Below are 26,709 nucleotides of genomic sequence, written 5' to 3' on the forward strand. Positions count from 1 at the left end.
TACGACGATGTTGCAACCGCGATAGGCAATAACGAAGAACAAAAAGAAAATCACAGCGGGAGACATAAGATTTAACGTGGAAAATCCCTCCAACACAAACGGGAAGAAACCACGGGCGCCAGCCAGCAAAACTTTACTATATCGAAGAGTGTTTACAAACGTCGAAGGTTATCTTATGAAGCGATTCCCACACCCACCAGCGTTCCTGGCGACGTATTGGCTAACTTCAAACTCCACTCCACTCGTCCCAAGCCTACTCGGACTGGACGACGAGGTGCCTGCTCGCGCCTTCTCTAGGGTCGGGGCAAGGAGCTCGGTGCTTGGGACTGGCCAAACCTTCATCCTGGCGAGTTGCATAGTCTTTTCGCTGTGGATGTGGAGGACGCGGTGCCCGCCCTTGAAGCGATCGGGTTCCCTGAGCAGCCCGAGGGTGCCATCCTCCCTTGCTCGATGTTCCCTTCGGCATCTAGTTTCTCACTAATCTTCGGGAAGACTTTGAAGCCAAAACACGTTCCCGCTTCCCATCAAACGAATCTATAAAAACAAGAACAATAAATATTAACCAAGTAACAACATCATAAGTAAAACGGATTTAAAAGATCATCATAATTAAAAAAAAAAGACAATAAGAGTGAATATTGTCCAAAAAAGCAAAACAATATTGTATTATCTATGTGTTTGCATACAAAAGGCATTTTGATGTCAGGTGCACTTCAACTAGTTTTTAATTCTGACACTTTCCTAATCCATAAAGTAACTTATATGTGATGTAGTGAGATAGATCACCCCGATATTTTATTTACCAAAGTTGCATAAAAATTCCCGAGTAAAATCTTAGGCTTAGTTGTTTTGTAACTTTAGACCACACCGAGAGAAATGGAAATTAGCAAAAAGTGTAAATTAATCTAGAATCACTTAGCGTGTTTGTGATAGTTTTAACATGCATGAAAAGGAGGTGCAGACCACTTACAAATGATTGGACATTCCAAGCCCGAGTTGGTGTTTGAAAACTATGTCCAGGTGAAGGAAGGGCATGGCGGCACCGGCCCCAGGTGTCCTTACTTCACCTGAACATAGTTCTCAAACAACTCATGACATTTCGGAATGTTGAAATGGAGTAAGGAGCAACGATGTTGGGAAACGGAGATGTCAACCAATATTTGTGTATATTTTTTTCATAGGAAAAATACGGCCCTTCATAGATAGTTGATAATTATGAATATGTTCCAAGCTAAGATGTAAATATGTAATACCACATTAATTCAACCAAATGACATCCCATAAGTTGCTGCGGGAATGTGTAGGTCAGAAATCTAATGAATTACATAAACAAATGCTAAAAATAGAATATGCAAATAGGAGCCGCAAAGAGAATCTCTTGTTAAATACCTTGTCTTTTGCTAAAATGAATTCCTAGTATCTAATTTTGGGACTACAATGCTATAACACGGTACCATATTACGCGTCGCACAAGCACCGCACTCATCATAACGCCAGGTAAGATTGCATCCACATGGTAGTGCCCTCCTATTCTCCGACGGCGGTCAAGCCTATTCGGCCGCACATGGAAAGACAGATAGTGCATGTGGATCTAGGTTCGGGTTTGGAGATTATGGAGGAGAATTTGTGGGAAGCGCCATTGAGGGAGGGAAGGAGGCATGGGTGGAAGGTGATCTAGATCTAGGATTGGTGGCGGCGGCTGAGAGGAAGACGAGAGACAGTGCTAGGGTTAGTTTATATAAGAAGAGAGTCGAGGGTGCTCTCATTTGGCAGGCCACACAGATAAGGTTTAGATGAAAGAAAGTGACGCGGCCTGCTATCTTTTGGTGGACCATACCAATTTATCTAAGGATTGGAGGAAAGATGTGGCATGGGATCTTCATCCGCTAATATGGGTTGATGGGCCTGAAGAAAATTACCATGGGTTCTTGTAGTGTGTTATAGTTGAAGAGTGACAAGGCAAAAAAAATATACTTCTGAAATATAACTACAAAATATCGAAGTAGATAAAATTTGTCGAATGTTTCAGCAATTTTGTCACCCCACGTCTCCCCAAAGCATCATGGCATCTGATGGCTAGGACTACACCTGGGCAAAGTTCGGGCCGGGCCGGGTTTCGGGCCAGGCTTTAAAAAGCCCGCGGGTAAAAAGTTAGGCCCGAGCCCGGCCCGGCCCGACCATCGGGCCTGTAAGTCAAGCCCGAACCCGGCCCGAACGAGCAAAAAGCCCGGCCCGGCCCGAGAAGCCCGGCCCGACTAGGCTAAAATGCACGAAAATGAAGGCCCGAGCCCGGCCCGAGCCCGGCCCGGCCCGACGTTCGGGCTCAGATTTCAGGCCCGAGCCCGGCCCGAAGTGCAAGCCCGACCCGGCCCGGCCCGGGATTTTCGGGCCGTCCGGGCCGGGCTGCCCATGCCCAGATGTAGCTAGGACACACATGCAGCAAACATGTTTTGCAAGCCTTTAAATAGGCGCACACATGCAGGCGTGACACCACTCATACCACAAATTCATCCACATGCTCCACTCTGGCCACTAACATGACGCTTCTAACACATGCGGCCGGCTAGGTGACATATGTTGCTAACTACCTGACCAATTCACTCGGTCTTCCATGAAAATCGCTCAACGGATCAGCTAGCTCAAAAGCTCTATACGTCGCTTCTCACGGACACGACATACCTGCATCACACCTAGCACCCGCATCACACGGAGCTGGCATCTCGCCGTACGTGTTCGCAGTGGAACTTCACCTGTTCGACAATTACTACATGCAGAACTGAAAAACTAATGAAGCTACATGATTAAGATTAAACCTAACACGCCCCTGTCTCGGAGACCTTCCTGAGGACGTTCTCATTGACGCCCAGGGATGGAGAAAAGGGGGGACGAGGGGGGCGTAGCCCCCTATGCTCACGATTTCCTTTGAACACAAATCATGGCAGCTCCTTATTTGTGTGATTTTAGCTAGTTCTGTCTCCCTCATACTAAGATTGCCCCCCCCTTATACCTCACTCCTGGCTCCGTCCCTGATGCCCTGCCACCCTGTCTCAGTCGCGTCCGACGAAGCGCTCGCCGGCCTACTGGACACGTCCCGGTGCTGCGTGCTCGACCTCAGCGTTCATACGTGTGCCCCAGTACCCGTGGAGGATGCCGCAGGGCAGCGAGGTGCACCACTGTGTCAACTTCTTGATGGGCAACCGGCCGGGTCTCCCTCTACTTCATCCTCGCTGGTGGATGTGACGGCAACGAGGAGAGAACAACGCCACTCCCACCTGACGAGGCCGTGCTCGAGGAGAAGTCCGGTGTGCTGGCATCCCTGGGCTGAGCTAGATCTACCTGCTCAACAACACGAGCGCCTTGGTGCGCCGCGCCGTCCGCTCCGACCTCAGCATGTTCCTGCCACCCGGCTGGGTCCTCGCCCGCGAGGAGCGCATGGATGGCTACCTCAAAGGTTACCTTCAGGTTTCATGGGCGCTTGTCGTCTCACTCCTTTCCGAGCCTTGAGCGTTCTCCGGCGAAGGAACCCGCAGAGCCCATTTTACTCGGCGTTGGGGAACGTGTGCAGCATGCAGAGAGGTAGGTGCCCAGCCCGGCGCTCTGGCCCGTCCTCCGGAGCACCGTGTCGGAGAGTGTTGTGCCGGCCACCGCCGATATGTGGACGACCACCCGGAGGTTGAGATACCCGCAGGATGCAGCGCAGAGGAGCTGGAGCACCAGTTGCTAGAGTTGTTCGAAGGATAGAAGACAAAATCTGCCTTGCGCTGCTTTCTCTGTAACTAAACTTTTGAACCTGAAATACTCCTGGCACATATTCATTTGTTACCGGATTCAGATTTTTTCATGTATATGTTATACAACTATGTAACTATTCTATTTCGCAGCAAAGATACTAGTGAAGGATAGAAGATGAAAGCTTGCGTTGCACGGCTTGTTGTAACTATTCTGAACCGACACCAGCTTTGTGGCATATATCCATTTGGGACTGATTCAAAAAAAAAAAATCATGTACTATACAAGTAATCAGTTTAGCTGCAAAAATACTGGTGAATCAGTGCTGACACGCAAAATCCTAAATCCCAAAGACCATAGAAACACCCAGTCTATCTAGGGATGGAAACGGGTCAGATGCAGGTTGGATAGTGGAAAGACCTAGATCCTGGGAGCAGACGTTAGCTGATCGAATGTTTTCTCAAATCTGCACGGATACGAATATAAAGAATAATAGACTCGTCTCTTACAATGAGTGAACTATTGAACAATACAAAGATAAATATACTGATAAAATACATAATAGTTTCAAGTTCAATCACAAAAAAAAATTAACCTCTTTGCTAGTTATTTTAGGTTGGGTGATTGGTATATCAGACTAGCATATCTAAATTGGCGAACATAATTTTATTCGGATACAGATATATCCATTTCCATATCTACATTTGGTTCAAAATTCAAATAAAACATTCGTATTTGTATATGGAAAACAAATCTAGATATTTACCACAACCATTTCCATTTTTGTTCTTGATTCAGATATTTCCATATCCATTTTTTATTTTTCGAATACAAATGTTGAATAATCCGGATTATCAACTACCAGTTTCCACCCCTAAGTGATCATGTTGACATTTGAGAGAGAGAAACTAATACAGTATCGACAAATGGCGAAGACTATTTACTAATCTAATAGTTGTGATATAATTAATAATCCAAACAGTTAATTCATAATATTTAACAGCGGCCAATGCATATTATGGACGAAAATATTATATGTCTTCCAGAGGATGGGAGCACCAAAAATGGCAGAAGCCTTCTTTTGACAATGCAAAACATACTGAAACAAATAAATGAATACTGAGCGACCAATGCTGAAAACAGAATTGTTGTGTTTGCATTGTTGACTAGAGAGTGAAATGAGGGCATTTACATGGCTCCCCTTCCCTGCTGGTGTACTAAAGATCTTTGAACAACCTCGCCTTCTAAGTTTATCAACAGGGATTCCTGATAAGTTCACAAAATAAAATAAAAAAGTTGCATGCAATGTTAGTGTTTCAAACTGATATTCAGAGAAAGAGGAGCAAGTGGAAGAATATAACCATAAACCCACCATCTCTAGAGGGCTGACTCTGTGCAAGAAGAAACCATCTAAATTATTGTGATCACCAGGGCTGGGGTTTTGAATATACAACATTGAATTCTCTTCATGAAACTCTCCACAAGAACCACTTGTGCTAACATATGCATTCTGCACATGGAAGTAGCCAAGAAAAACCAATATGATGTCGAGTTTTCATGAAGAAACGGAATAGGAATTACAGCCTCTCCCAAAAAAGAAGGAATTACCACTGCATATGTTTGAAAAATATTCCGAAGTGGCTCGTAGAATTTTACTGTTTTTGTGGTGTGCACCTCATTGCAGTCAACTAACGCATCATATCCAACAACTATTTTCCTGGCTTAAAAATAATATTAGGAATTGCAATCTTAATACCAACATGTGTTCATACATGTTCATATGTAATCTTTATACCAGTTACTGCTACTCAGTGCTAGTGTTTGTTCCAACCATGTAATTTGCTCCCTGCTAGAATTGCTCACTTTTCCATGATGTAGAAGTTCCTTTAACCAAATGACAAGATTAATCAGAAATAATGCAAAAAGTCAGTATATTTCACAATATCCAACAAAGACTCGATGTAAAAGAATCATATGCAAAATTAAATTGCGACCATATCACACTAAAAAATGTTCATTTTACAGATTCCTGAACTTGAATGAAGACAAGGAGGAAAAAATTGAAGGAGTTGTTGGCTTCTTGTTCAATGTGCCGCTAAAATAATCAGTGCAAAGGGGGCTAACCATTCAGCCATTAAGGAAGTACTAATAGATGTCCTCGACTCAATGATGGAATTGTTTTAAATCATTGATGATATGCTGTTTGTCAGATAGGCTGCCTGCCAGGATAAATTCAGAACTGTTCTCCAATAAAAGGTAATACCTGAAGAGGCCCTGTGTCAACACCAATAATTTCCAGAATTTGATCATATGGCATCTTCACCTTCTTCAAGAAATTATCTACTATCTGCCCATGTGATGTGGTGGAATACCTGAAGTAGAGGCATGTCGTATAATTTACACGCATCGGAGAGAAAACCGTATGAGTTGTACTACGCCATGTAAATCCAGTGAGTGATGAGATAGGAACAACTAGCATACCAGGGGATATTCAGAGCTTGGAAGTACAGGGAACCCTGAACGACAAAAAAAAACACAACTTAGGGTTTTATTCAGTTTGCAAAATGACATTATTATTAGCACAATTAGAGTACTTACGTTTTGCCAAAGCCGGTCGTCGCCCAATTGAGCAACATCCAACACTAACTTGACGCCATAAACCTTTGCAATGCTTTCCATCTTCATACAAATGTAGTTTCATTAGGAAAAATAAAGCTCATACTATGAATCTGCTACTTATTTTTCAAGACTGGAAAAAAAGGTGATGCTAACCAACAGCATATCATAGGAGACTCCAACCATATAAAAAAAAGAATGGTGTCACTTCGTTTGAGATCAAGCACAGAATGCCCAGAAAGGGCCAATTGAAAACCAGACTAATTTGCCGTTTATTTATCGTGAAAACTACACTGGAGCATTGACTAATCCGCAGTCACGGTCACGAGCAAGGTTATTAGCTATAAGAGGGTACATGTGCCTCACTGGGACGGACATGTGGCACGTTCTGTCATCACAGGTAAGTCCAATCGTCTACCATTTGTATACTAGTCTTAGATCTGCAAATGCGTAGACAATCACATGATTGGGCAGAATCAGGATGAATAAACTGACGGATAATTTATTAATCTCCGTTAGTGCGAACTGCATCCAGGCAAAATTACCAAAACCTAGCAGTTTTCCATGACAGACAAGGCGAGAAGCATAGATTTATGAAGTTTTCGCGAATCCACGGCGCCGCGCCGGGAAGCAACGGGAGCGAACCACCAAGCGAAGAACACTAACTAGTGGCTGGGGTCAAGATCAACCAACCAATCCGGCGGGCCCTGACTGAGTGATCCCAAACGAGCGCGACGCGGAAACGACGCGGTGGAAGAGATCGAATGCGGAGAATTGTACGGAGACGCACGCACCTGCCTCAGGAGGCGAGCCTGGTCGGCGGGTGGCCGCGCACCACCCGCGACGGTGATGAAGGATACGCCGCCGCCGGCGCGTCCGCCGTTGCCCAGCGCGTCCCCGCCCCGCGGCCGGAGCTGCGGCTCCCCGAGGCTGAAGGCCGCGTAGAGCGCGAGGCAGAGCGCGGCCTGCACGGCCACCGTGCGACGCCACGGCGGTCGCCGAGCCTGGAGCTCGGCGGATGCTTCCAATTCCATGGCGGGAGCCACCGCCCACCGGTCTCGCTCGTGGCGGGCTCGTTAATGCTCGCCTGTTGCGACCCAGTGGTGGGCGAAGACTACCGTTAAGATCACGCGCACGTCCTTTTATCGGTTTTTTTTTTTCATGAGATCCTTGGGAACTAAGGAGTAAATTAACCTACTCCGTACCACATTTGGGGCAACAGTCACAGCTTGATACCAATACCGGTATTCTCAAAAAAAAAAGATACCAATACCGGTAATTTTTTCACATAAATACCACTTCTCAGATGTATCGCAATATATTGCCCAAAATTTTGGTTGATCATGTTTTAACAGCAGAACTGACAGGTTGGATCTACACGTAAGTGATGACTAGGAAGTGCAGTTGGATATTATCTTGACCTGGCAGTGAACCCTACTTATCAGGTGTATCTTCTTCCCCAACTCGTTCAGGACCTACGGCCGCAGCCGCACCCTGATCTGTTGCCTGTGATCGTTGCCCAAAATGTGGTAGATTTATGTAATTTACTCAGGAAAGATGATACTAGTGTCAGAAAAGGTACAGGGGACAGCTGAGACTCAACATGAATGCTGGACTAATCAAGGTTGATTGATTGGCTCCTTTCACGTCTTCCCGCCCCAGAGTGTTTACATTTTATTTTTAGCAGAAAGCAACAACACAGAACTGAAATGTCACCATTTGCTAAATAACAAATCCAATCATTTGCATGTAGCTTTGCATTTGCATCAATTCTTAAATGTGACGAAAATGAATCTGTTTTTTTGCATCAATCCTATAATCTGAACAGCATGAATAAAGTTTGTCATCTTTGCATTCCGCTCCTCCTCAAATCGGTAATTCCTTTTCGTCCACAGAGGGCATGTTTGGTTGTTCATCACCAAACAGATATCTATTGCCCATCCATCACCGTCACACTCTGACCTCCGGTGTGGAGGAACAGTAAAATAATAAGCGGCGACCTTGCAAATATAATACAAGCCTAAATGACAGGAGCTAAGGAAAATTTGATAACTTAGAGATCAGTCTGGAGGTCATTAGACCTAGGTGTCTAGCTTAAGAGTTACAACAATGTAAACTAGAGCCTGTTGTTTAGCAACTAAAACAAAGGAGGTTCTCATATCGTTTTCATCCCAAACATCAACCTTCCACTTCCATTTTGTCCTCCGGCTTCACAGTCGAGGGCAGGTCGCCATTCACTGCCTCCGTGACAGCATCTTCTGGAGGTGTGGCTTCTTTGACACTGGCATCAACCACTTCCTCTTTGGAGGTGGTGCCGTTCTCTTGGACTCTCAAGATCCTATCAACACCCTCACAAACTTTTTCAAGCTGATGGAGGCTGTTGACTAGACTTGAAGAAGCTGCTTTGTCACCACAGAACGAATTGAGTGCACGTACACCGCTGTCTTCAAGCACACCACACATCTGCAAAGACAAAAGACAGCGGTCAGCAAAGGAAATTGCACCTGAGAAGGCAAAAATAAAAAGGGCAGAACTTAGCAACATGTTAGGTCATTTGCTCATGAAATCTTGGTGTACCTTGTTGTAAAGATGGGGAAACTGTGCCTGATCAGCTGTGCCATCAGAAGCCACTTCTTTGGCAGCTGGAAGGAGGAACGCGATTAACAAATAAGCAACAGGCATAACTCACGGAATATACCAAACAAATAAATGTAAATTTGCAACGATTAACCTTCATATTGGATCTTTCATGATTAAAAGAAGTATAACCACAATATAGCTGTAAGACAAACTAGACATGGGAACATCCCCACCTGAAAGAGGTGAGGAAACTCAAGGAGTTGCCACAGATCAAGTGACAACTACAAGGATAAGGATTAAGAGCACTAGCAAGACCACCGAACATGCGCAGTTGGAATTAAACATGCCCCCAGCAAGCATAATTCAACAAGATCTGCGCCAGAATTATTGAAGGTTGCTGCTTTTGGACATTGAAGTGGTTTCCGGACACAACTTCTACTATATGTATATTGTATAAACCGTACGCTATTATGAAAATAGATTTCAATATAGTATTTATGGAGACATCAGATATGGGTAGGTAAAGTTCTAAATTTGGCTGCACACATCCCAAGACAACACCTTTGTGACTGGAGGGAGTGGCACAAACAAAAGTATTTACAGGGTGGTCAAAACTAGAACCAGCTCCAAAGACGCAACAAACAGAGTTCAAGTTTTTAAGGCAGACTCTAGAGGGAAGAGACCGTATGAATCTGTTTTGCTATTTGGATTCTTGTTATTTGATGTTCGAGGTATATCAATAAATAACAGGTACTAGTTCTGAAGTTTTGATTAGGCCCTTGGCCTGTGTACATTCAGATTGCTATCTCTCCACCAGCATCTATCTCTACCACTAAGAAACGAAGTCCAAGAATGAAGATGAATTACAAACAAACCTTCAGTTCCATGTGATAAATAACGACACATGCACACACACAGGCATGTCTGCAAATAGATAATATAAAAATAAAACGAGATCACTTACAGATTGGTACAAGAGGAGGAAGTTCTCTCAACACCTCACTGATATCTGGAACAGCTGGGCTTTGTCCTCCATAAACATTTTGTTCAGTAAGGTCATCAGGAACAGGGGTTTTTGTTTTTATCTGCAGAAACGAAAAAAAAAAAATTACTTCAATAAGCTACACAACAAAGATACTACACCAATGTCTTGGTGTATGTTTAGGAAAGAGAACACAACGTCATACCACAGCATATTCAATGTCCAAGCATTTCTCAAGAATATGGTATCGCTTCCTTATAAACTCGACAATCTTTCTCTGGATGTCCCTGTATTGAGATAAGCTCGTTGGGTTCACCTGGACTTCCTGTGGGCTTTCCAGATTTCCCTGTAAAAGACATGCAATTACAATAAAATTAATGGCTCTTCTGTGTTTAGTTAGGACATTAATAATGTGCACACACTAACGTTTGCCTCATTGTTTGGCTGAGAACTTATCAACTCATTAGCAGAAGGAAGATTCAGCTCTCGTCGAGCAGCTTCAAATAGCCCATTCTCTCTGTCATCTGATATGTACTGCCACCTGGCATAACCATGCCTAATGGAAGGAAAACAAATATCAGTACCTTACATGCTATATTTGAATATTAACAATGCTGGTGTAACAAAATAACAATGTTGGTGTAAAAAATAAACAAAAAGCAGATACAGAAAGCATTTGCCATGGTTAAAACAAAATCATAGTAGTATATATTAAAACAACCCTTTCACCTTGAGGTTTGCAAATGCCTAATTTAATCATTAAATCAGGAGAAAATATAAATTCCTACAAGATTTCTAGTAAACCAAGAGAAAATATAAATCTGCCGGTTCGAGTGTGTACATCTAGGCCCCAAACCCTTCCTCCTCTCTGGTTTGCAGCAAGGATTACAAGTTACAGACAACAAAACCAAGTTAGGTTTGAACTTGTAACATGTAAGGCTGAACCATGGAGCTAAGCATGCCATCCAACTACATTCATGACTGGTTATTTTATTTTTCTGAAAAAAAAATATAAAAGCAAGATAGCCAATTAATACACAATATACTAATGAAGTGGTTCTGTATGGTTTATGTCCGTGGCTGCATTTCATGCTTGCCGTATATACTTGAGCATTTAAATAAAGCATGCAGTCCAACAGGTGACCTGAGACCTCAGCTGGGTCAATCCTGGTCTAGTAACATTCAGGCAAAGTTCATAGTTCTTAAAGAATCAGCCGCAAAACTTGCTAAGGCCAATTGTGTAGTTACAAGAGACAAATGGAAATTGAACAGTGCCTATTATAACAAACTGAACATATAAAATGGATGCGTACTTTACTAATGCTTTCAGTAACAGTAGATCATGTTCCCCTTTCCATACTCTTCCACCAGATAAACCAGGAAATTCATGCAACAAGTAGCTGGGAAATAGTTTCGTAATTTTTCCTTGTTCCATGGACGCCACCTGGTACCACAAGAAACACAATGTTGAAATGCTGTCTATGTTATTGACAACAGAATCATCTATTGAAGTACTATTATCATATACTCCCTCCGTTCCAAAAAAAAAAAAAAAAAAAAAAAAAAAAACTGCTCAAGTTTGTCTAGATATGGTTGTATCTAGACAAGTTTTTAGTGTGTAGATACATCCGTATCTAGAAAAAAATTGAGCAGCTTTTTTTAGGACGGAGGGAGTATAAATTCTACAAGGATTAGAGACTGCAAAAATCATACAATTACCTGGCTTCAAATTATAATCAAGAACAGTGCGTCACACATACATGCTACAAAATATAGAGTACAGTTGACAGGCATGATTTTTTATAACAAAATAACAAGAACTGATTTCAAAAAAAAACTTCACAATCAAGTGTCAACACATAAAGGTGCACATTTGGCATTGTTGGTGAGCAAAAAGCATGCATTATTTTACATGATTGTAAAAGCTGCAAGTTTGTCTTCCTAAAAGCCGATCACCCATGATTGTAATTTGACTTTGTCTTCCTAAAAGCCACAAGTTTTCAGACGCGCTCTTTTCCTTCCAGGGTACTGAAGGGGACTCGAAGGTTTTTGATGAGGCGGGCTTGCGGACTTAATATATGGTGCTTATTTTCAAAAAAAAAAACATGCATTATATTACATATTTACATTGATGAGTACCTTAAATTATGCGAAGTACTTCTGTTTAAACTGTATGCTAATCGTATTTGAACACCCATTTTTTTAAAAAACAGCTTCATGTTTTAGCTAGCACGATTTTGCAAATTATGTTTTGCCCAGGATCACTTCAGTAATATAACACTCCACATACTCCAAAAATAATCAAGTCCTGAAAGTTAAACCGGAATAATACAAGCGAGTGCCATCAGCTGAGCACATGGTGGGTGATATTGTGAACATATACCTTCTCCTCCACAAGTGATATTTTAGCTAGTCTGACCAATGTCTCATCACTACGCATTTCCTTTGGCACGCCATCTATATTCATGCATACAGGATTATTTTAAACATACAGGAAAATGGATAAATTTGGTACTAAGCGGCACATACCTGCATATGTTCCTGATTCACTTATATCCTCTACAAGATGGACCATGACTAGCTCAGCATATCTACAAGAACCACAATGAATAGGAGCCATATTGCAGAAATAATTAAATATAGAAACTAGAAAGAGCAAATATGGGAGCAAAATGGACTAATATACTGTTTTATTGACAAAACCAGGCTAGAACACCAATGTCCAGTTAACAATATTTAAAGACAGAGCACTACACTTAGAATTACTGTTGATATCTTGCTCGTTTGTGTTAACAGTATATGTGGATTTCCCCACCTCCTGTCCATCAGTTCAGAATTTGGTTCTACTGGTTGCTGCATGAAACTTAATAGTTCATAGAATGTCGGATGAGGTGTCAGATTATAATTAATCATTTAATCTTATCCAAGGTTTCTGTAACAGAGCTTGCAGAAGGCAGCTCATGAAATTCTGATTTCAAGCACCAAAAGTAAGTATTGGTTGCACTATCAGAGGTCACCCAATTCCATAGGAACATTAGATCAAACACGTCTATGTTTTAAACATTAAAAATTAAGTTACTTATACTTGCTAGTACCGTCACCAATGCAACACCTACGGGGACAGAGCTGCAACACAGCTCTCTGTGATGCCCTGAATCCCAACAATAAAGGTCAGTAAACTAACTATGAACGATGCAAAATAGTTGAGCTCCAGACACTCATCGAAACTAATATTTAAATGCTTAAGTTTTGTATATCTATGGTCGTAAGTCATTATATATCAAGTGGGCAGAAAACAGTTTTACGTTGTTCAAAATTGTTTAATTTACTTCATGCAATCCCCATGAACATATAGAAAAGGATATAGCTCATTGCATAACAGATATTTTGTCCAACTTATGCTAACAAGAATCCAAATTATATTCTGACATCTGAGCAAATATATTTTCTATTCAATAATAGATAGACAACACTGGAGCATACCTCTGAATTTCCTCAGCACTTTTCCCCTTCAATCGAGGAAGATACTCTTTCCAATCATAGTTTTGAAAACCATACCTGCAAAGATGAAAGGAGCAAATAACTGACCATGAAAGACAAAAAGGCATAAATTGCTTGGATTGGAACATATAACAGTATTCCCAAGGCACGAAATCTGGATGAAAGATATACTTATCTGGGGAACACAGGTAACTGTTAGAACATACAAGCAAATAATAAAGAGAGTCATGTCATACAACTGGACTAAACAAGAAGAGCAACAAAGGACTTCTCATTTCCCAATTACACAGTCAAAATAAGAACCCTAGAAGTGAAAAATGCTCACAAGAAACAGAACAAAATTAGAAATTACTATTTGAACTCTGTTCTACAAGTACATCTAAACAACACGACATGAGCTGTAGTTCCCACTTCTCTTGCCAATAAGGCAGGTTTTCAGTCACGTCAGTATATATAATTCAGCTGTCCAGTGTACGGTCATAAGCAAAAAAAAAAAAATTGGAACCGTTCAAATTTTGATGGTATCATGGTTTTAAAGGCGTTGCTTAGGCGTCCAACCGCTCCCCTCCGCCTTTGGGAAAACGGCCGCTTTAGGCACTAACCTCATGAGTGTCTGTAGGAATTGAGTTCGTTGAATTTGATTGAATCCATATACTCTTAAAGCACGTCCTTCACCCTCCATCAAAGGGAGTGAATCCACATTACCTAGTTCAGATGTATTGGAGGTAAGTAAACTGAATAATATTCATAAGTAGCATAAAAAACACATGATAACACAGTGTACTCTATAAATTCATTACGTGAATTTTTCTTCGAATATTGACCCTTCCTCCCTGTAATATTTGCAGGTACATTTGTGTCATTATCCGACACATCATCATTGTCGTAGGAGTAATCCTCGTCTTCAGAACTCAAGTCATGCAGGCCAGTAATGTCATCCTCATCAGCAGTAGCCATCTAGGCATGGCAAGAACAGAAAAGGGGCTCATTAATCTTTTCATTACTGAAAATGCATATGCTCAGTAATACAATTTTCAAAAATGGGAACCTAATATAATTTGCACATTTCTCAAAATGAAGACACGATAACTTTGGAAGAGTAGAACGCCACATTTCTCAATAGGAAATACTAGCTTATGAAGAGCAACAAATAAAAAACTCATGGTATAGAGGGAAAAAATACAAATGGCATCGAGAGAGATAGAGAGAAAGAAGGAAAACACCATCTCCAACAGCTGGAAACATCCAAAGACGTCACACCAGCACACTGCTCATGATCCAAAATCTCCTCCTCACATGCCACCACAGCCTTCCTCCCTCCCACCAATTCCCCTTCCTCTCTACTAAAATGAATTCCTCTATCTGGCCAGCTCCTCCATCACCGTGCTCCCTGCCACTGCAGTGCTCACCCCCTTGCATGTAGGGTGTCAAGGTGGGATCCCGGTGGGATCTCACTTTTAGTGTATTTTGCCTTTTCTAGTTCAAAATTTTGTGTCAAAATTTACACTAGAAAAAGCAAAATGAACTACAAGTGAGATTTAGGTGGGATCGCACTTGACACCCTACAAGTTGCATGGATACCGCCCTGCATGGTGGAGCAGTTCAGCTAGAGAGTGGGAGAGGGTCCCCTGCAGCTGCCGCCGTCTAGTGACGTGAGTCTACGTCAGCCAATCGTCTTTGCCACAATTGGCCTCAAACTTAGCAGAAAATGGGTATGTTTCTATCTCTAATTGGCCAAGCGCTACCAATTCTACATGGAAATCTGCAACAAATGAGCAAACCGAACCAAAATATCGAGACTTCAGTTGTTGCCATAAGAGGCCTCAAAGAGGAATGAAGGCTAGTGGAGAGATGTGCAGGTGGAGCGGTTCCCATCCCTCCGCCGCGGTTCCCCTCCTGCCGCCGGAACCCCTTTCACCGCCGTTCCCCATGCCGCTGGTCGACCTAGGGTTTGGAGCGAGCTCATGGAGGGGCGGACGCCGTCAATGGAGGTCTCATGCGAGGACGTCGAGAAGGAGAGGAGGGCAGGCTAGAGGAGAGGGACTGGGAGAGGAGGGCAGGGAGGACTCACCATTGCTGCCGGCGGCAGCTTGCTTCAGTTCGCGGGGCCACGCTCACTAGCGATGTTCGGGAGAGGAGGGCGGGGGCAGCAGTTTCCCCTCGCTGGAAGTGGTACGAGGCTGATTCCAAGCGAATACGGAGCGCTGAGCCTCCGAATTGATCGAGCGGAAGAAACAAGGGGGCGGGTGTGGGCTTGGAATTTATCTCAGTTTCCCTGCCTCAATTCAACAGGCACCCAAACGGTGGAATTGTAGGCCCGAACTCCAATTCCCCAATTATAAGCCTAATTCTGTGCATCCAAACACAGCGTAAGATATTACTAAAATATAGGAGGGTGGAGTATGGAGAGCCTGTTTGAATGTGAAGAGATGTGGAGAGGCAATCATTTTGGACAGGACCTCCATGTGGAGAACTGGAGATATGGAGGGTGGGATATGGCTAACTGGCTATGCTGCTGGAGATGCTTCAAGTGCAATTACAACTGACCTTCTTTATTTAGATTAGAAGGTCCTATATTGTGGTCTGCTTATATAGATGTAACATCACAACATACAAATTTGACAAGGTTGTAAATAGATGCAAGTTTTCAGTGAGAATTTGGATCTGAAGAAAAAGAAGAAAGTCAGAAAGGACAAACATAGAAAGGTGTACCTGTTTGCGGCTTCTTTTTCCTTTTCCCATAGCAGTATCTTCTTCTACTTCTGGTGCAACGTATCTGTCTTTCAATAAATCCTCCCAAAAGTTGGCTTTATTGGACGCGGCTTCAGCTTCAGCTTTTCTGCGTGCCTCCTCTTTTGCTGCTAAAGCCTTTGCCTCATCTATGTACTCAAAGTTCGCAACCTGGCACATAGTAACACGACAATTGGTGCTTCTCAGCAAAAAAAAAATCCCGGAAATCGAAAAAGTAGTGAAAAAAATGTGATGCTGAATGCAGTTGTCATGTGGCATTTTCACTCCTGCTAATCAAAACTGTCCGCGCACCCAAAGGCTGTGTTATTGGTCATTTCACCACGTTGACGGGCACAACACTGGCTTTGGCTTACATGACCCCAATAGGCAAGTATATACTGATCGAGCATCCAAAGTTAGTAGTAGAAGGATGAACGGGAAGCTGATATGGATGCACATACGGCTATCATATCAGTGAAAGATGTACACGGAGATGCCACGTTGACCAAGTAGTTTGGGCTTGAGGGTGTTTTCACTGGTTTGCAAAATTGAGTATCTAAAGTGAATGGTGTTAGAGTTGAGACCTTGTGGTGCTTTTTAGGTTTGACTGGGTAAAAATGGACTTGTTCCTGAATAAAATGAAGGAAGTCTCTTTATGCTTTATACTTGCAACAATGAAATAAGACGTAATTACCTTGAATCCTTTCAGAAATTCATCATCTTCTTCATCTTCCAAAATTTCTTCCTCATCGACTTGGTCACGGTCTAGTAACCTGTGAGGCCAGTGGCAAACAAAATTGTGTCATCCAAAGCACAGCACTCGTGCCGCATAAAGATGAAGTAGTGCAAAATACCACTAAAACATTTTGAGAAATGGACACAATGCCATATAGGGTCACGTTTGTTTTCACATTCTCTAAATTACCATATAGGGTATGTTTGGCTATTGCACCTACTTTGGTTGTTCTGCGGCTTCTGCCGAGAGGCGTAGATGACTACAAAATATGTGCTAAGTGTTTCTGGCCAGACCAGGTCTCTCACCTGGCAAAGCAAGATTTTTATTCTGAACATACTGAACATTGTCTACAGTATATCTGTTTTGGAAATAAAGTGTTTACCTATCTATTGCGGCATCATCATAATGTATTTGGCGGGACTTGTCAGCTTCATCATTGTCATCGTCAAAAAGTTCTTTTGACCCATACCGGATAATATCATCTAATTCCTCCTGAAAACGACATAAATTGATTAACCATTGAGAAATATAGATACACACAATGATTTTGAAACAAAAACCCAAACTTCGACATATATTCTCAAGTAACAGCTAATATGAAAAAAAACACATTCTACCACAGCTTCAAATCAGGTAAACAAAAATCTCGTGTTACTATTTGCCAGGTCGTTGGCACCAGGCAAGGCCAATGTGACAAGGGGCCAGTAGAAGTTAATTGATAGATTTCTCAAAAAAAAAAAACTTGTGAAGCAAAAACTGTTTTTTTTATATAAGAGCCTGCATCTAAATGAGTTCAATAATCATCAACTGTAGCACCAGGTGTCAAAACTTGTGAAATGTAAAATAATCGAATGAAAGGATAGGAACCAGATGCCACATGCACCATAAAAGAAAACTTGACTTCCATTCTGAGATAGCATGCAATTAGTCAATTTGTGATAAAATAAACATAACTCTGTAAATAGGAAAAAACATAAAACTATATAAAAATTCATGTTTTAACACCTGTGAAATATTAGAATGCTAATCCGTACAATTACCTGATTGACATTATTACCCTTTGTGAGTTTACCAACAACTAAGTGCTCCAGTATCATCTTTTTCTTTGTAAGCTGCATCATTCTCTCCTCAATTGTGCCTCGACTAACAAGTCTATATATCATAACCTGCAGGTGAAAACAGATTTTAAAAGGCCAATAGTTAAGAATCAAAACACAAAAAGTCAACGATTCAATAAAGCATAACAGCCTGGGGTACAATACCTTGCTAGTCTGCCCTAGTCGATGGGCTCTTGCCATAGCTTGCAAATCCGCATGCGGGTTCCAATCACTGTATGCAATTGGTAGATGTAGGTTACCAAAAAAAATTAAAATATGAAATTATATTGTATAAACAAGGAGATTGATTCACCTGTCATAGATAATTACAGTATCAGCCGTTGCCAAATTTATACCCAGGCCACCAGCTCTGGTAGAAAGAAGAAAGCAGAACCTAGTAGAATTCTTGGCATTGTAGCGATCTATTCGTATCTGCCTTTCAGCACCACCTATCTTGCCATCAATGCGTTCATAGCTCCATTTCTAAAACATTTGATGTTTAAAATAGAGTAAATGAGTTTGCCTGCATAAGTGCATAACTAACATATGTGGCCACAAGAAGATAGTTAAATACCCTGTAGCTTAAATAATCCTCCAGTAGGTCCAACATATGCTGGAACTGTGAATAGATAAGGACTCTGTGGCCCTGTTCTTTCAGCTTCACCATCATCTTGTCCAACAGTTGCATCTTTCCAGAAGAATCTAAAAGCCTCCTACAAAATCAAGCAAACCAAAGAGAAGTAAATATTATATTGAATTTAAATTTCAATTGGTGAACTTACTCAGCAAATCATATAAGCATTCCAGCAGATTATGCAGAAGTTTTACTCTATCTGGAACTAACGATGACTGTAAACAAGATGTTTGCAGCCAAAACAGAACCTAAGCAATTGGTGATAAATTTGTTTATGATTTTGGCTAGCATATACCTTTATTTACTACAATAGTGAAAGTCTGAGATTCAAAATCACGCCGGGCATAAAACCCGCTACCTAAAGCCTGAACCTGTATAGTCCGAACCCGAAAAACCCGAACATTATATCGTGAAGTGCTGGTACCCGAATTACACGATCAATCCGAAATGAACTGCAGCCTAGTAAAGAAACTTCCGCACATAAGAAGCCCACCAGTAAAAACTCCTGCAGACAGGAAGCCTAGCCCAAGATCTCCCCACGAAACCTAGGTTTCCTATGCCCCCGTCCCCAGATTCCATCTCCACGCGGCCCCAACCTCTCCCAGTCCCATCCGCCATAGCATGCATCCACAGCTCCACTCACCTACAGGCTACAGCTTCTTGTTCTCGCTTTCTCTCCGTCAACGCCTCGGACTCCGGAGGTCGCCACCATGTTCTCCTCCTCTGTTTTCCCATGCAGCTCGCAGTGCTGCCCGCCGCACTGCTTTTCCCCAAGGTCGCCACCAAGCTAGCAGCTGTGACCCTCTCCTCACCTTCTACACGCAGGCCTGGCCGTTATGGTCACTGTAGGCAACTACTTCAACTTTCCCCAATAGCGAGCAGCACATTCGTTTCCTATTCAGATGAATCAGGAAAACCTGAACCCGAATTTTCGGGCACCTGAACTGTCATGTTTCGATTATTTTGGAAGAATTTCAGGTGTCAGAACTGAAAACCTGAATTTTGTAAAACCCGAATAACCTGACCCGAAATTTCGGGTAAACCCGAACACCCACCCTGAATTGAAAACTCCAGTGACATATGTATTTTCATGTAGATGAGAAGATAAGATTAACAGACAATGTCTACATTCTGAAAGCAAATGAAGAACTGCAACATAAGGTCATAGCTTCGAAGTTGGAATGTTCATGACACCTAGTACACAGACACTGGCAGGTGTTCTGTTGTGCAAGCACATTATTACGTAAAAGAACAACAGCAAAGCCCAAGAAGCGAAATCTGAAGAGTCAAGAGTGCAAAATAAATGTAGAATAGGCCAAACAAAGAAAAAAAGCAGAGATAAAAGAAGGAATATAACAAGAAAATAAAAAGGAGACTTCAACAAACAAACCTTAAACCTTCTTCTGGGCTCTCGGGCTCAGTATCAGGTTCATCTGTCATGAATCCATGGCAACAAAGTTTGCGCAGCTCCATTACAACATTTATAAGGGAAACCTGGAATCAGACAAACATGAATTGTCAGAATCCAGAATAGGCCAACACAAACCACAACATGGAAATTATAATATAACTATTACATGTCCACCACCGCGACGAGATAACACCGCGTAATTCTTGGTGAGAATTGCCTTGTAGTATTCTTTCTGTTTGGTTGTCAGCTCGACTCTTAAAATCAGCTCCTTTTTTGGAGGAAGATCCTTCATAACATCTTTCTTGAACCCTATTTTATACCACATATGAAACAAAGTCGACATTATGCCCGATGAAAACACTCAAATTGTAACTTGATCTATATCCTACTCTCAGCGGCTTTATTTCTGAGTTCACTAAATCAATTCTACTCATATTGCACCTCATGTAGCATTTGCAAAACATATGCCCACCGTAACATAAAGGGAGTGGAAGAACCATGGCACATCATTTTGTAAACTCGTAAATTTCATCAATGTAATTATTACCATTATTGTCAGATCATAAATGTTACATGAACATGCAACTAACATTATGGATTTCCATAATATATTCATCTGCATTTGTGCAAAGCTTAGCTTAAATTGAGGTGCCACCATTCACACTATTATAATCAAAACCAAGGAAACATTCAGTCAGGATCAACGAAAGGCTCCAATGACTAGTGCTAAGTCTAAAATCCTTAACATGATATAAGGAAAACCATATATCCAACGGAAACAAAAGATATGATATATTCATACTCCGGAGAAGGTGTGGCTTCAGCATCGCATGGAGCTTCTCAACTTGCTTGTCTTGGTTAATATCCTTAAACTCCTCTTGGAGATCAGATATACTCCCAAACTACAAACATAAGCGCCGTACCATTACATGACAGAAGTATAGAACGTAATATTTAATGCAACAGGAAATCAGAAGATTGGTCAATCAGCATATGTGAAGCAAGGAAAGTGTTAGGCAACCAAATATAAGCATATTCGGTTTGCACAAATCCTAATCCCTCCCATAATTAGTGTCTGCTGTATAGAATGTAATCAAGTCATTATGGCTAGGATTAGTACGGTTTTTTTTTTGGTAACTTTAGTAGGGATTATTTCCTTGTATATGTTGTCTCTTTGGCTATATATATGAGGTATCAGGAAAGTCGCAATTGTGACCTCAATTCCCCAACTCACACGGCATCAGAGCATAAACTAGGATGACAGTGGATGAAGAAGATGTAAAATAGGATAGGCAAGAAGGCCTAATGCGCTACAGTAGCATAAACCAGATAACATAAAATGATAGCAACCGTGAATCAGCGTATCTTACAGTATCTCCCTCGAGGAAGTGCATCAGCATGAAAAGCTCATCCAGGTTATTCTGCAGAAGAAACAAAGACAGGATATCAACTTTACATGCATAGCATATAGTTACAAGATAACAATTAAATAAATGAATAAGTTTTCAAGTTAAAAAAATAGCAACAACAATAACAAAGCACTTTGTCCAAAGCAACTTGGGGTAGGCTAGAGATGAGCCGACAAAAACGTATGGCAACAAAAGAGTGAAGAAAGATGAAAGTAAACAAAGTACAAGAAGACTAAATTAAGGTTTCGGCACATGGATTGCTAATTTCCATGCTGTCCTATCGAGTAAAAACAAAATAACATAAGCAAGTAAATGGGATGAAAAATGAATGTAAAATTGGTGTGATATTTTTATATATCGACTGGATGATGCCATAAAATTAAGTGTATGCCAGAGTAGGGTCAAGGTTCTCTGGTTTTTATCCAAAATGCAATATTCTGGTGCCTAACTCTTAGACACTAAATGAGTAAGTACAGAGAAGTATACTGATAAGCACATAAAAATGTGATTGTCCATATAATAAATATCCTAGTATGCCACAAAGCCCTTGGGATGTCTTAATATGGAAGATACACTGATAAGCACTCATGAAAGTATGCATACTCTTCAATAAGCAAGGAAAATTATTTGCCACAGGTAGTAAAAAAGCAAAAAAGGCTAATGATCCGCTGCTGAAAGCCCTAGAGAAATAGTAATAATACTTCAAAAAGAATACTACCAGCCATAAGCAATTAAGCATGAACAAAAAATAATTTTCCATAAAACAGGGGAATACAGCATAATAATTAAAGCAATAAATGTAGAGCAGTAACCTGAACTGGTGTCCCCGTTAAGAGAACACGATGTTGAGTATGATAATCTTTAAGTAGACCAAACAACTTAGAATCTTTATTCTTCAACCGATGCCCCTCATCCACAATCTGTGATGCACAATAAGACAAGTTAGTGAAAACATCAGAGTGTAACAAATATCCTCAAGAAAATGAAGTGGAAACAGAAGTACCATGCATTCCCATTCTATAGTTTTCAGAACAGCCGAGTCCATGTTAATCATCTCATAAGATGTCAAAAGGACATCAAACTTTATTCTTGACTGCTTCTTTTCATCATTAGATGAAGATGATTTATTTTTCTTCACCTTATTAGGTTTATCTTTGGAGTAGTAAAATTCATACTTCTTGATAATATCTCGCGACGCTGCGGATCCAAAATACATCAGCTGACAACAAATAGGAGAAACTTCAGTAGTGAACACTTAGATCTGTCTGGAATATAAAAAAGCTGTATTTCAAATTAGTTCATCCCACGTACGACATTCATTTGAGGTGCCCAAGTTGCAAATTCACGCTCCCAATTTCGCAAGGTTGAGAGGGGGGCAACGACCAGATGAGGACCAAACTTGTCTTCAGACACAGAGGCCACAAAAGCAATGCTTTGTATCGTTTTCCCTGCATTATTTTGTCATCATTTTCTACAGATCTCGACACAACATTTGATCTATATTAGCATACTCATAATAATAATATCTTACCAAGACCCATCTCATCTCCCAGGATGACACGTCTATTAGTGGACCATGAATAGCGCAGAAAGTTTAACCCTTCAAGCTGATAAGGATGCAGTGTGCCTTCAATACCAAGAAAATGCATTCAAAGAATGAACATGTAGACATGTCCCATTAAATTTATAGTCAACTAAATTTTAAATTCTAGTATCTAGAATAATTCATGCTTAATAGCATACCACCAGAAAGAAACTTGGGAGTCCCATCAACACGACGCATCTCGCGAATGGCGCTCTTGCTCTTGTCAGTGGACTTCTTGCGTCTGGACAGAATTTCACTATAACGCTCAATCTGAGGTTGGAACACTGAGATGTCAGACTCATTTTCCCATGTACATTCTTCGTATGAAAGTTCCTTCCATTTCACGTAGTATTCTTTTTCACCAGTAGAGTTTTTTCTGTTCAAAATATAAAAATGGGATCAGAAATATCAAGATATCAGTCAATTTTTGCTATATAGTAATGCTTGGATACATAGGTGGAAGATAAAAGGTGGCACATTCAGAAAACTGAGACCCGCCCTAAGATAGCACTATGATTGAAAATTTTGATTGTATTCCATATGAGGACCATGGACAACAGGATACATTAGGGAAGAAATGTAATTGAGTAACTGCCTGCTCTCAGGATAAACACCATAAACAGTAAGTGAATGGATTTGGTAACGCAAACTTCGCAAAACATACATTTTTCGAAAGAAGATAAAAACAAAAGCTTTGTGTCTCGATGCATAGATAGAAAACATGCATGCATGTGCTAGTACGCCAAAGTCTGGCAGGCCACATAATCAAATAGTGACAAGAACTTATACATATGGGAGAAAGATCGCATCTTATTGTTAGCACCAACATACAAGGTAAAATGTGACTGAACCGCATTAATGCAATTTTGTTAGTTGACCTCCATACCTGCTAGAGAGGACCCTGTCAACAGTTGTCCACTCAGGCCTAATTGGAACATAGTCATCGTCAGATCTATCAATTGACTCAAACTGCCTATTGAAGTTATTTAATCTAGTTTTCAACCGAGGGTGTATCTTTGCAGCTTCTAAATATTCATCTTCTGGCACCCTGATACAAAGAAAGTCAACAGTTAATAAAGGAAAGGCGGTAAGGAATGATTCTGCAGTGCTCAGGACAGGCAGTAACTACCAAGTGCAGTGAATGTGTGACAATCCTTTCCATTTTATCAGATACCGCTTGACAGGCTTTTTCTTCGATCTAGACTCTACAGAACTAGTCTCTTCAGAAGCAACCTCTGGAGTTTCGCAATCTAATATCTTCTCCATCTCTGTCAGTGGGCTTACCTGATAATAACAAACAACGTGCTTTGGTAAACCAACAGTATCAATCATAAGGTGAAAAGATGGATCAAGAGAGCAAATACATACACATTCAGGACAGCTCCATTTATCAGATGTGATATTTAGGCAAGGGGTCAAACATTTCCGGTGAAATGCATACGTACATGTCGAACAAGATACAAGGTTTTCATTTAGTCCACATTTCTGGCAAGCATCTTCTTTCTGCACACCAAAATGAGCAAGAACGGAGTTAAATATAAATACAGGAGACGAAAAACTGAAAGTGGGGGATATTAATTAATACAGAATCACATGATTCATTAAATCAGGAATCCGGGAACGTGAACCACAAACATTTGAAATTCCACTATGTAGACAAGAACTACAACACAATTTGAAGTTATGGGTCAGCAAATGAGGAGAGAATAAAAATGAATATGGTCCATGCTCTGATTTAATGAATATTCTTGAATCCCTTTCTTCTGGTTAACCCAGCGAACAAGCTTTACTAAATCTTGAGATCATAGAAAGCTGGACCTGCCTATTATATACAAAAGAACATGTTACTAACTAATAAAATAGTTGACCAACAGGGGAAGGGTCCCCCCCCCCCCCTTGGCTACACGTTGTTACGTAGATGAGCCCTCACAAACGATTTTTCACGCAGATAGCACCCTGTTTAGTCCGAACGTTTCACCTAAGATTCGAACCCGGGTGGGCGAGTTCAGCAGTGTGAGCTCTAGCCACCAAGCCAGCGTGTAGCATTACGAAAGAACACATTATTTGCACTAAGACTCTAAGAAACGACCGTGTTGTCCCTTCATTTCCAGAAGTTCCACTCAGATAGCACCGTGACAACCTATTCTATACAAGCTTTACTAAATCTTGAGATCATAGAAAGGTTGTCTATTCCATACAAAAGAACATGTTACTAAAATAAAAAAAAAGTTGACCAACGGGGGAAGGATCCCTCCCTTGTCTATACGCTGTTAGGTAGATGAGACCTATCCAAAGATTTTTTCATGCAAATAGGACCCGGTGAGCTCTAGCCACCATGCCAGCTTAGAATTACGAAAGAACACAGTATTTGCACTAAGACTAAGAAACGGTTGAGTTATCCCTTTATTTCCAGAAGTTACGCTCAGATAGCACCGTGACAACCTAAAGCAGCAACCCTAACAACGTCCATCCTATTGCACAATGTCCAGTGATAATCTGTTGGCAGCCAAACATTTTCATACAAAATCCCAAATGTAGTAGTATCTAGCTGCTTAACTGGGCAAATAAACAGAGCCAATTCCTCCACAGTTCAGTATCCAAACGGCACCTAGCAACAAAATTATCCTTCAACTTTATGTAGCACCAGTCACAGAATCATGGTATCCCAGTAAACCCTATTCTACACCAGATCCCCAAGTCAATTCCTCCCGCTTCCCAAGAGCAGAGCCACTCAAACAGCCTAACATCTTATCCACCGACTACTAATCCTAACAGAACAGCACCAATTTGATCCTAACAGAACAGAACAGAACAGCATCAAAAAAAATCAGTAGGATTCGAACAAAACAAGACGGGAAAAAACAGGCATACCAGATCCTCGCGCTCGATCTGCTTGGCAGGGGCGTCGTCCTGCCAGTCCTTGCCCTTCCCGCTCCCGCCGCGGGGCGGGAGGTCGTCGTCGGACTCGTCGAGTGTGTAGCGCGGCCGCTTGTCGGACCGCACGCGCAGCCGCTCCACGAGGCTGCTCATCCCGCCGCCGCCGCCGCCAAGACGGGCACCGAGCTGCGACTGTGAGGCGGGAGCAAGATCCTAGGAAGCACGCAGCAAAGCTCCGTCGCCGCGGCTCCAACTCCAGCTCCGCCGCCTCAGACTCAGAGTGGGGCTAGGGTTTGGTGATTCTGGGACGGGTGAGCCCGGAATCGGGCGCAATTTATACCGCGGCGAGGCCTGAGCTGACGTCACGTGACGGCGGCGAAAATGAACGGTGGTGAGGCGGCGGCGCTCGGCGCGTAGCTGCGGGCGGGAGGAGGCGGCGAGCGGAGGGGAGCGGGCGGAGGCAGTAGTAACGGCCACTGCCCAGGGAAGAAAGAACTCCTGGGACTGGACTATTACCAGATTTGCGATGTGGCCCTGCTCGTATGTCTAAATTACACGATGCTGCTCTAATGATCAGGATCTGGGCTCCGTGTTGCAAAGGGAACACTGAAATGTGGGGACTTGTGTGGAAGATAGCGACATGAACTATGGACTTGTTTGAAAATAAAGATCTGAACTGCAGATATAGAAATTTTCAATAGCATTTACTGGTTATATAAGATTGGTAGTATCTGTTGCCTGGTGCCAAAAGTGTGACTAATTCGTGTCACTAGATGATGCCACGCGTCGCGCTTGCTGCGGGAGTTTAATAGAACTTGATGC

The 26,709-nt window shown here is 41.8% G+C and overlaps 2 protein-coding genes across 6 annotated transcripts; both read right to left on the reverse strand.

Annotated features, from left to right (window-relative positions):
• Window positions 1-509: 509 nt before the first annotated feature.
• Window positions 510-7,470, reverse strand: LOC127319102 (uncharacterized). Of its 5 annotated transcripts, none has more exons than XM_051349302.2 (9): window positions 7,140-7,468; window positions 6,328-6,408; window positions 6,211-6,245; window positions 5,993-6,101; window positions 5,525-5,613; window positions 5,338-5,446; window positions 5,102-5,239; window positions 4,922-4,995; window positions 510-534 (listed from the first exon to the last, which is right to left on the reverse strand). In XM_051349302.2, the coding sequence occupies exons 1-9, from the start codon at window positions 7,377-7,379 to the stop codon at window positions 525-527; spliced, it is 885 nt and encodes a 294-aa protein (XP_051205262.1). In that variant the 5' UTR covers window positions 7,380-7,468; the 3' UTR covers window positions 510-524. The 5 variants fall into 5 exon arrangements, with proteins under 5 accessions (XP_051205262.1, XP_051205261.1, XP_071679391.1 ...); XM_051349301.2 differs by lacking the exon at window positions 510-534 and adding an exon at window positions 3,901-4,195; XM_071823290.1 differs by lacking the exon at window positions 510-534 and adding an exon at window positions 4,669-4,828 and having other exon boundaries at window positions 5,341-5,446; window positions 7,140-7,470.
• Window positions 7,471-8,175: 705 nt separating this feature from the next.
• Window positions 8,176-26,407, reverse strand: LOC127319101 (CHD3-type chromatin-remodeling factor PICKLE). The gene is made up of 31 exons (XM_051349294.2): window positions 25,882-26,407; window positions 24,379-24,513; window positions 24,140-24,294; window positions 23,897-24,058; window positions 23,169-23,386; window positions 22,957-23,052; window positions 22,737-22,873; window positions 22,429-22,644; window positions 22,238-22,345; window positions 21,387-21,437; window positions 20,819-20,918; window positions 20,183-20,325; window positions 19,996-20,099; window positions 18,546-18,684; window positions 18,285-18,454; window positions 18,137-18,203; window positions 17,915-18,040; window positions 17,257-17,366; window positions 16,833-16,911; window positions 16,121-16,309; window positions 14,209-14,365; window positions 14,011-14,113; window positions 13,391-13,465; window positions 12,437-12,498; window positions 12,291-12,364; window positions 11,221-11,351; window positions 10,334-10,463; window positions 10,113-10,253; window positions 9,890-10,010; window positions 8,923-8,987; window positions 8,176-8,808 (listed from the first exon to the last, which is right to left on the reverse strand). Exons 1-31 carry the CDS (start codon window positions 26,038-26,040, stop codon window positions 8,524-8,526), a joined length of 4,008 nt encoding a protein of 1,335 aa, XP_051205254.1. The 5' UTR covers window positions 26,041-26,407; the 3' UTR covers window positions 8,176-8,523.
• Between the last annotated feature and the right edge of the window lie 302 nt (window positions 26,408-26,709).

This window comes from Lolium perenne, chromosome 7 (assembly GCF_019359855.2).
Source record: "Lolium perenne isolate Kyuss_39 chromosome 7, Kyuss_2.0, whole genome shotgun sequence".
In the NCBI taxonomy this organism is placed as follows: domain Eukaryota; kingdom Viridiplantae; phylum Streptophyta; class Magnoliopsida; order Poales; family Poaceae; genus Lolium; species Lolium perenne.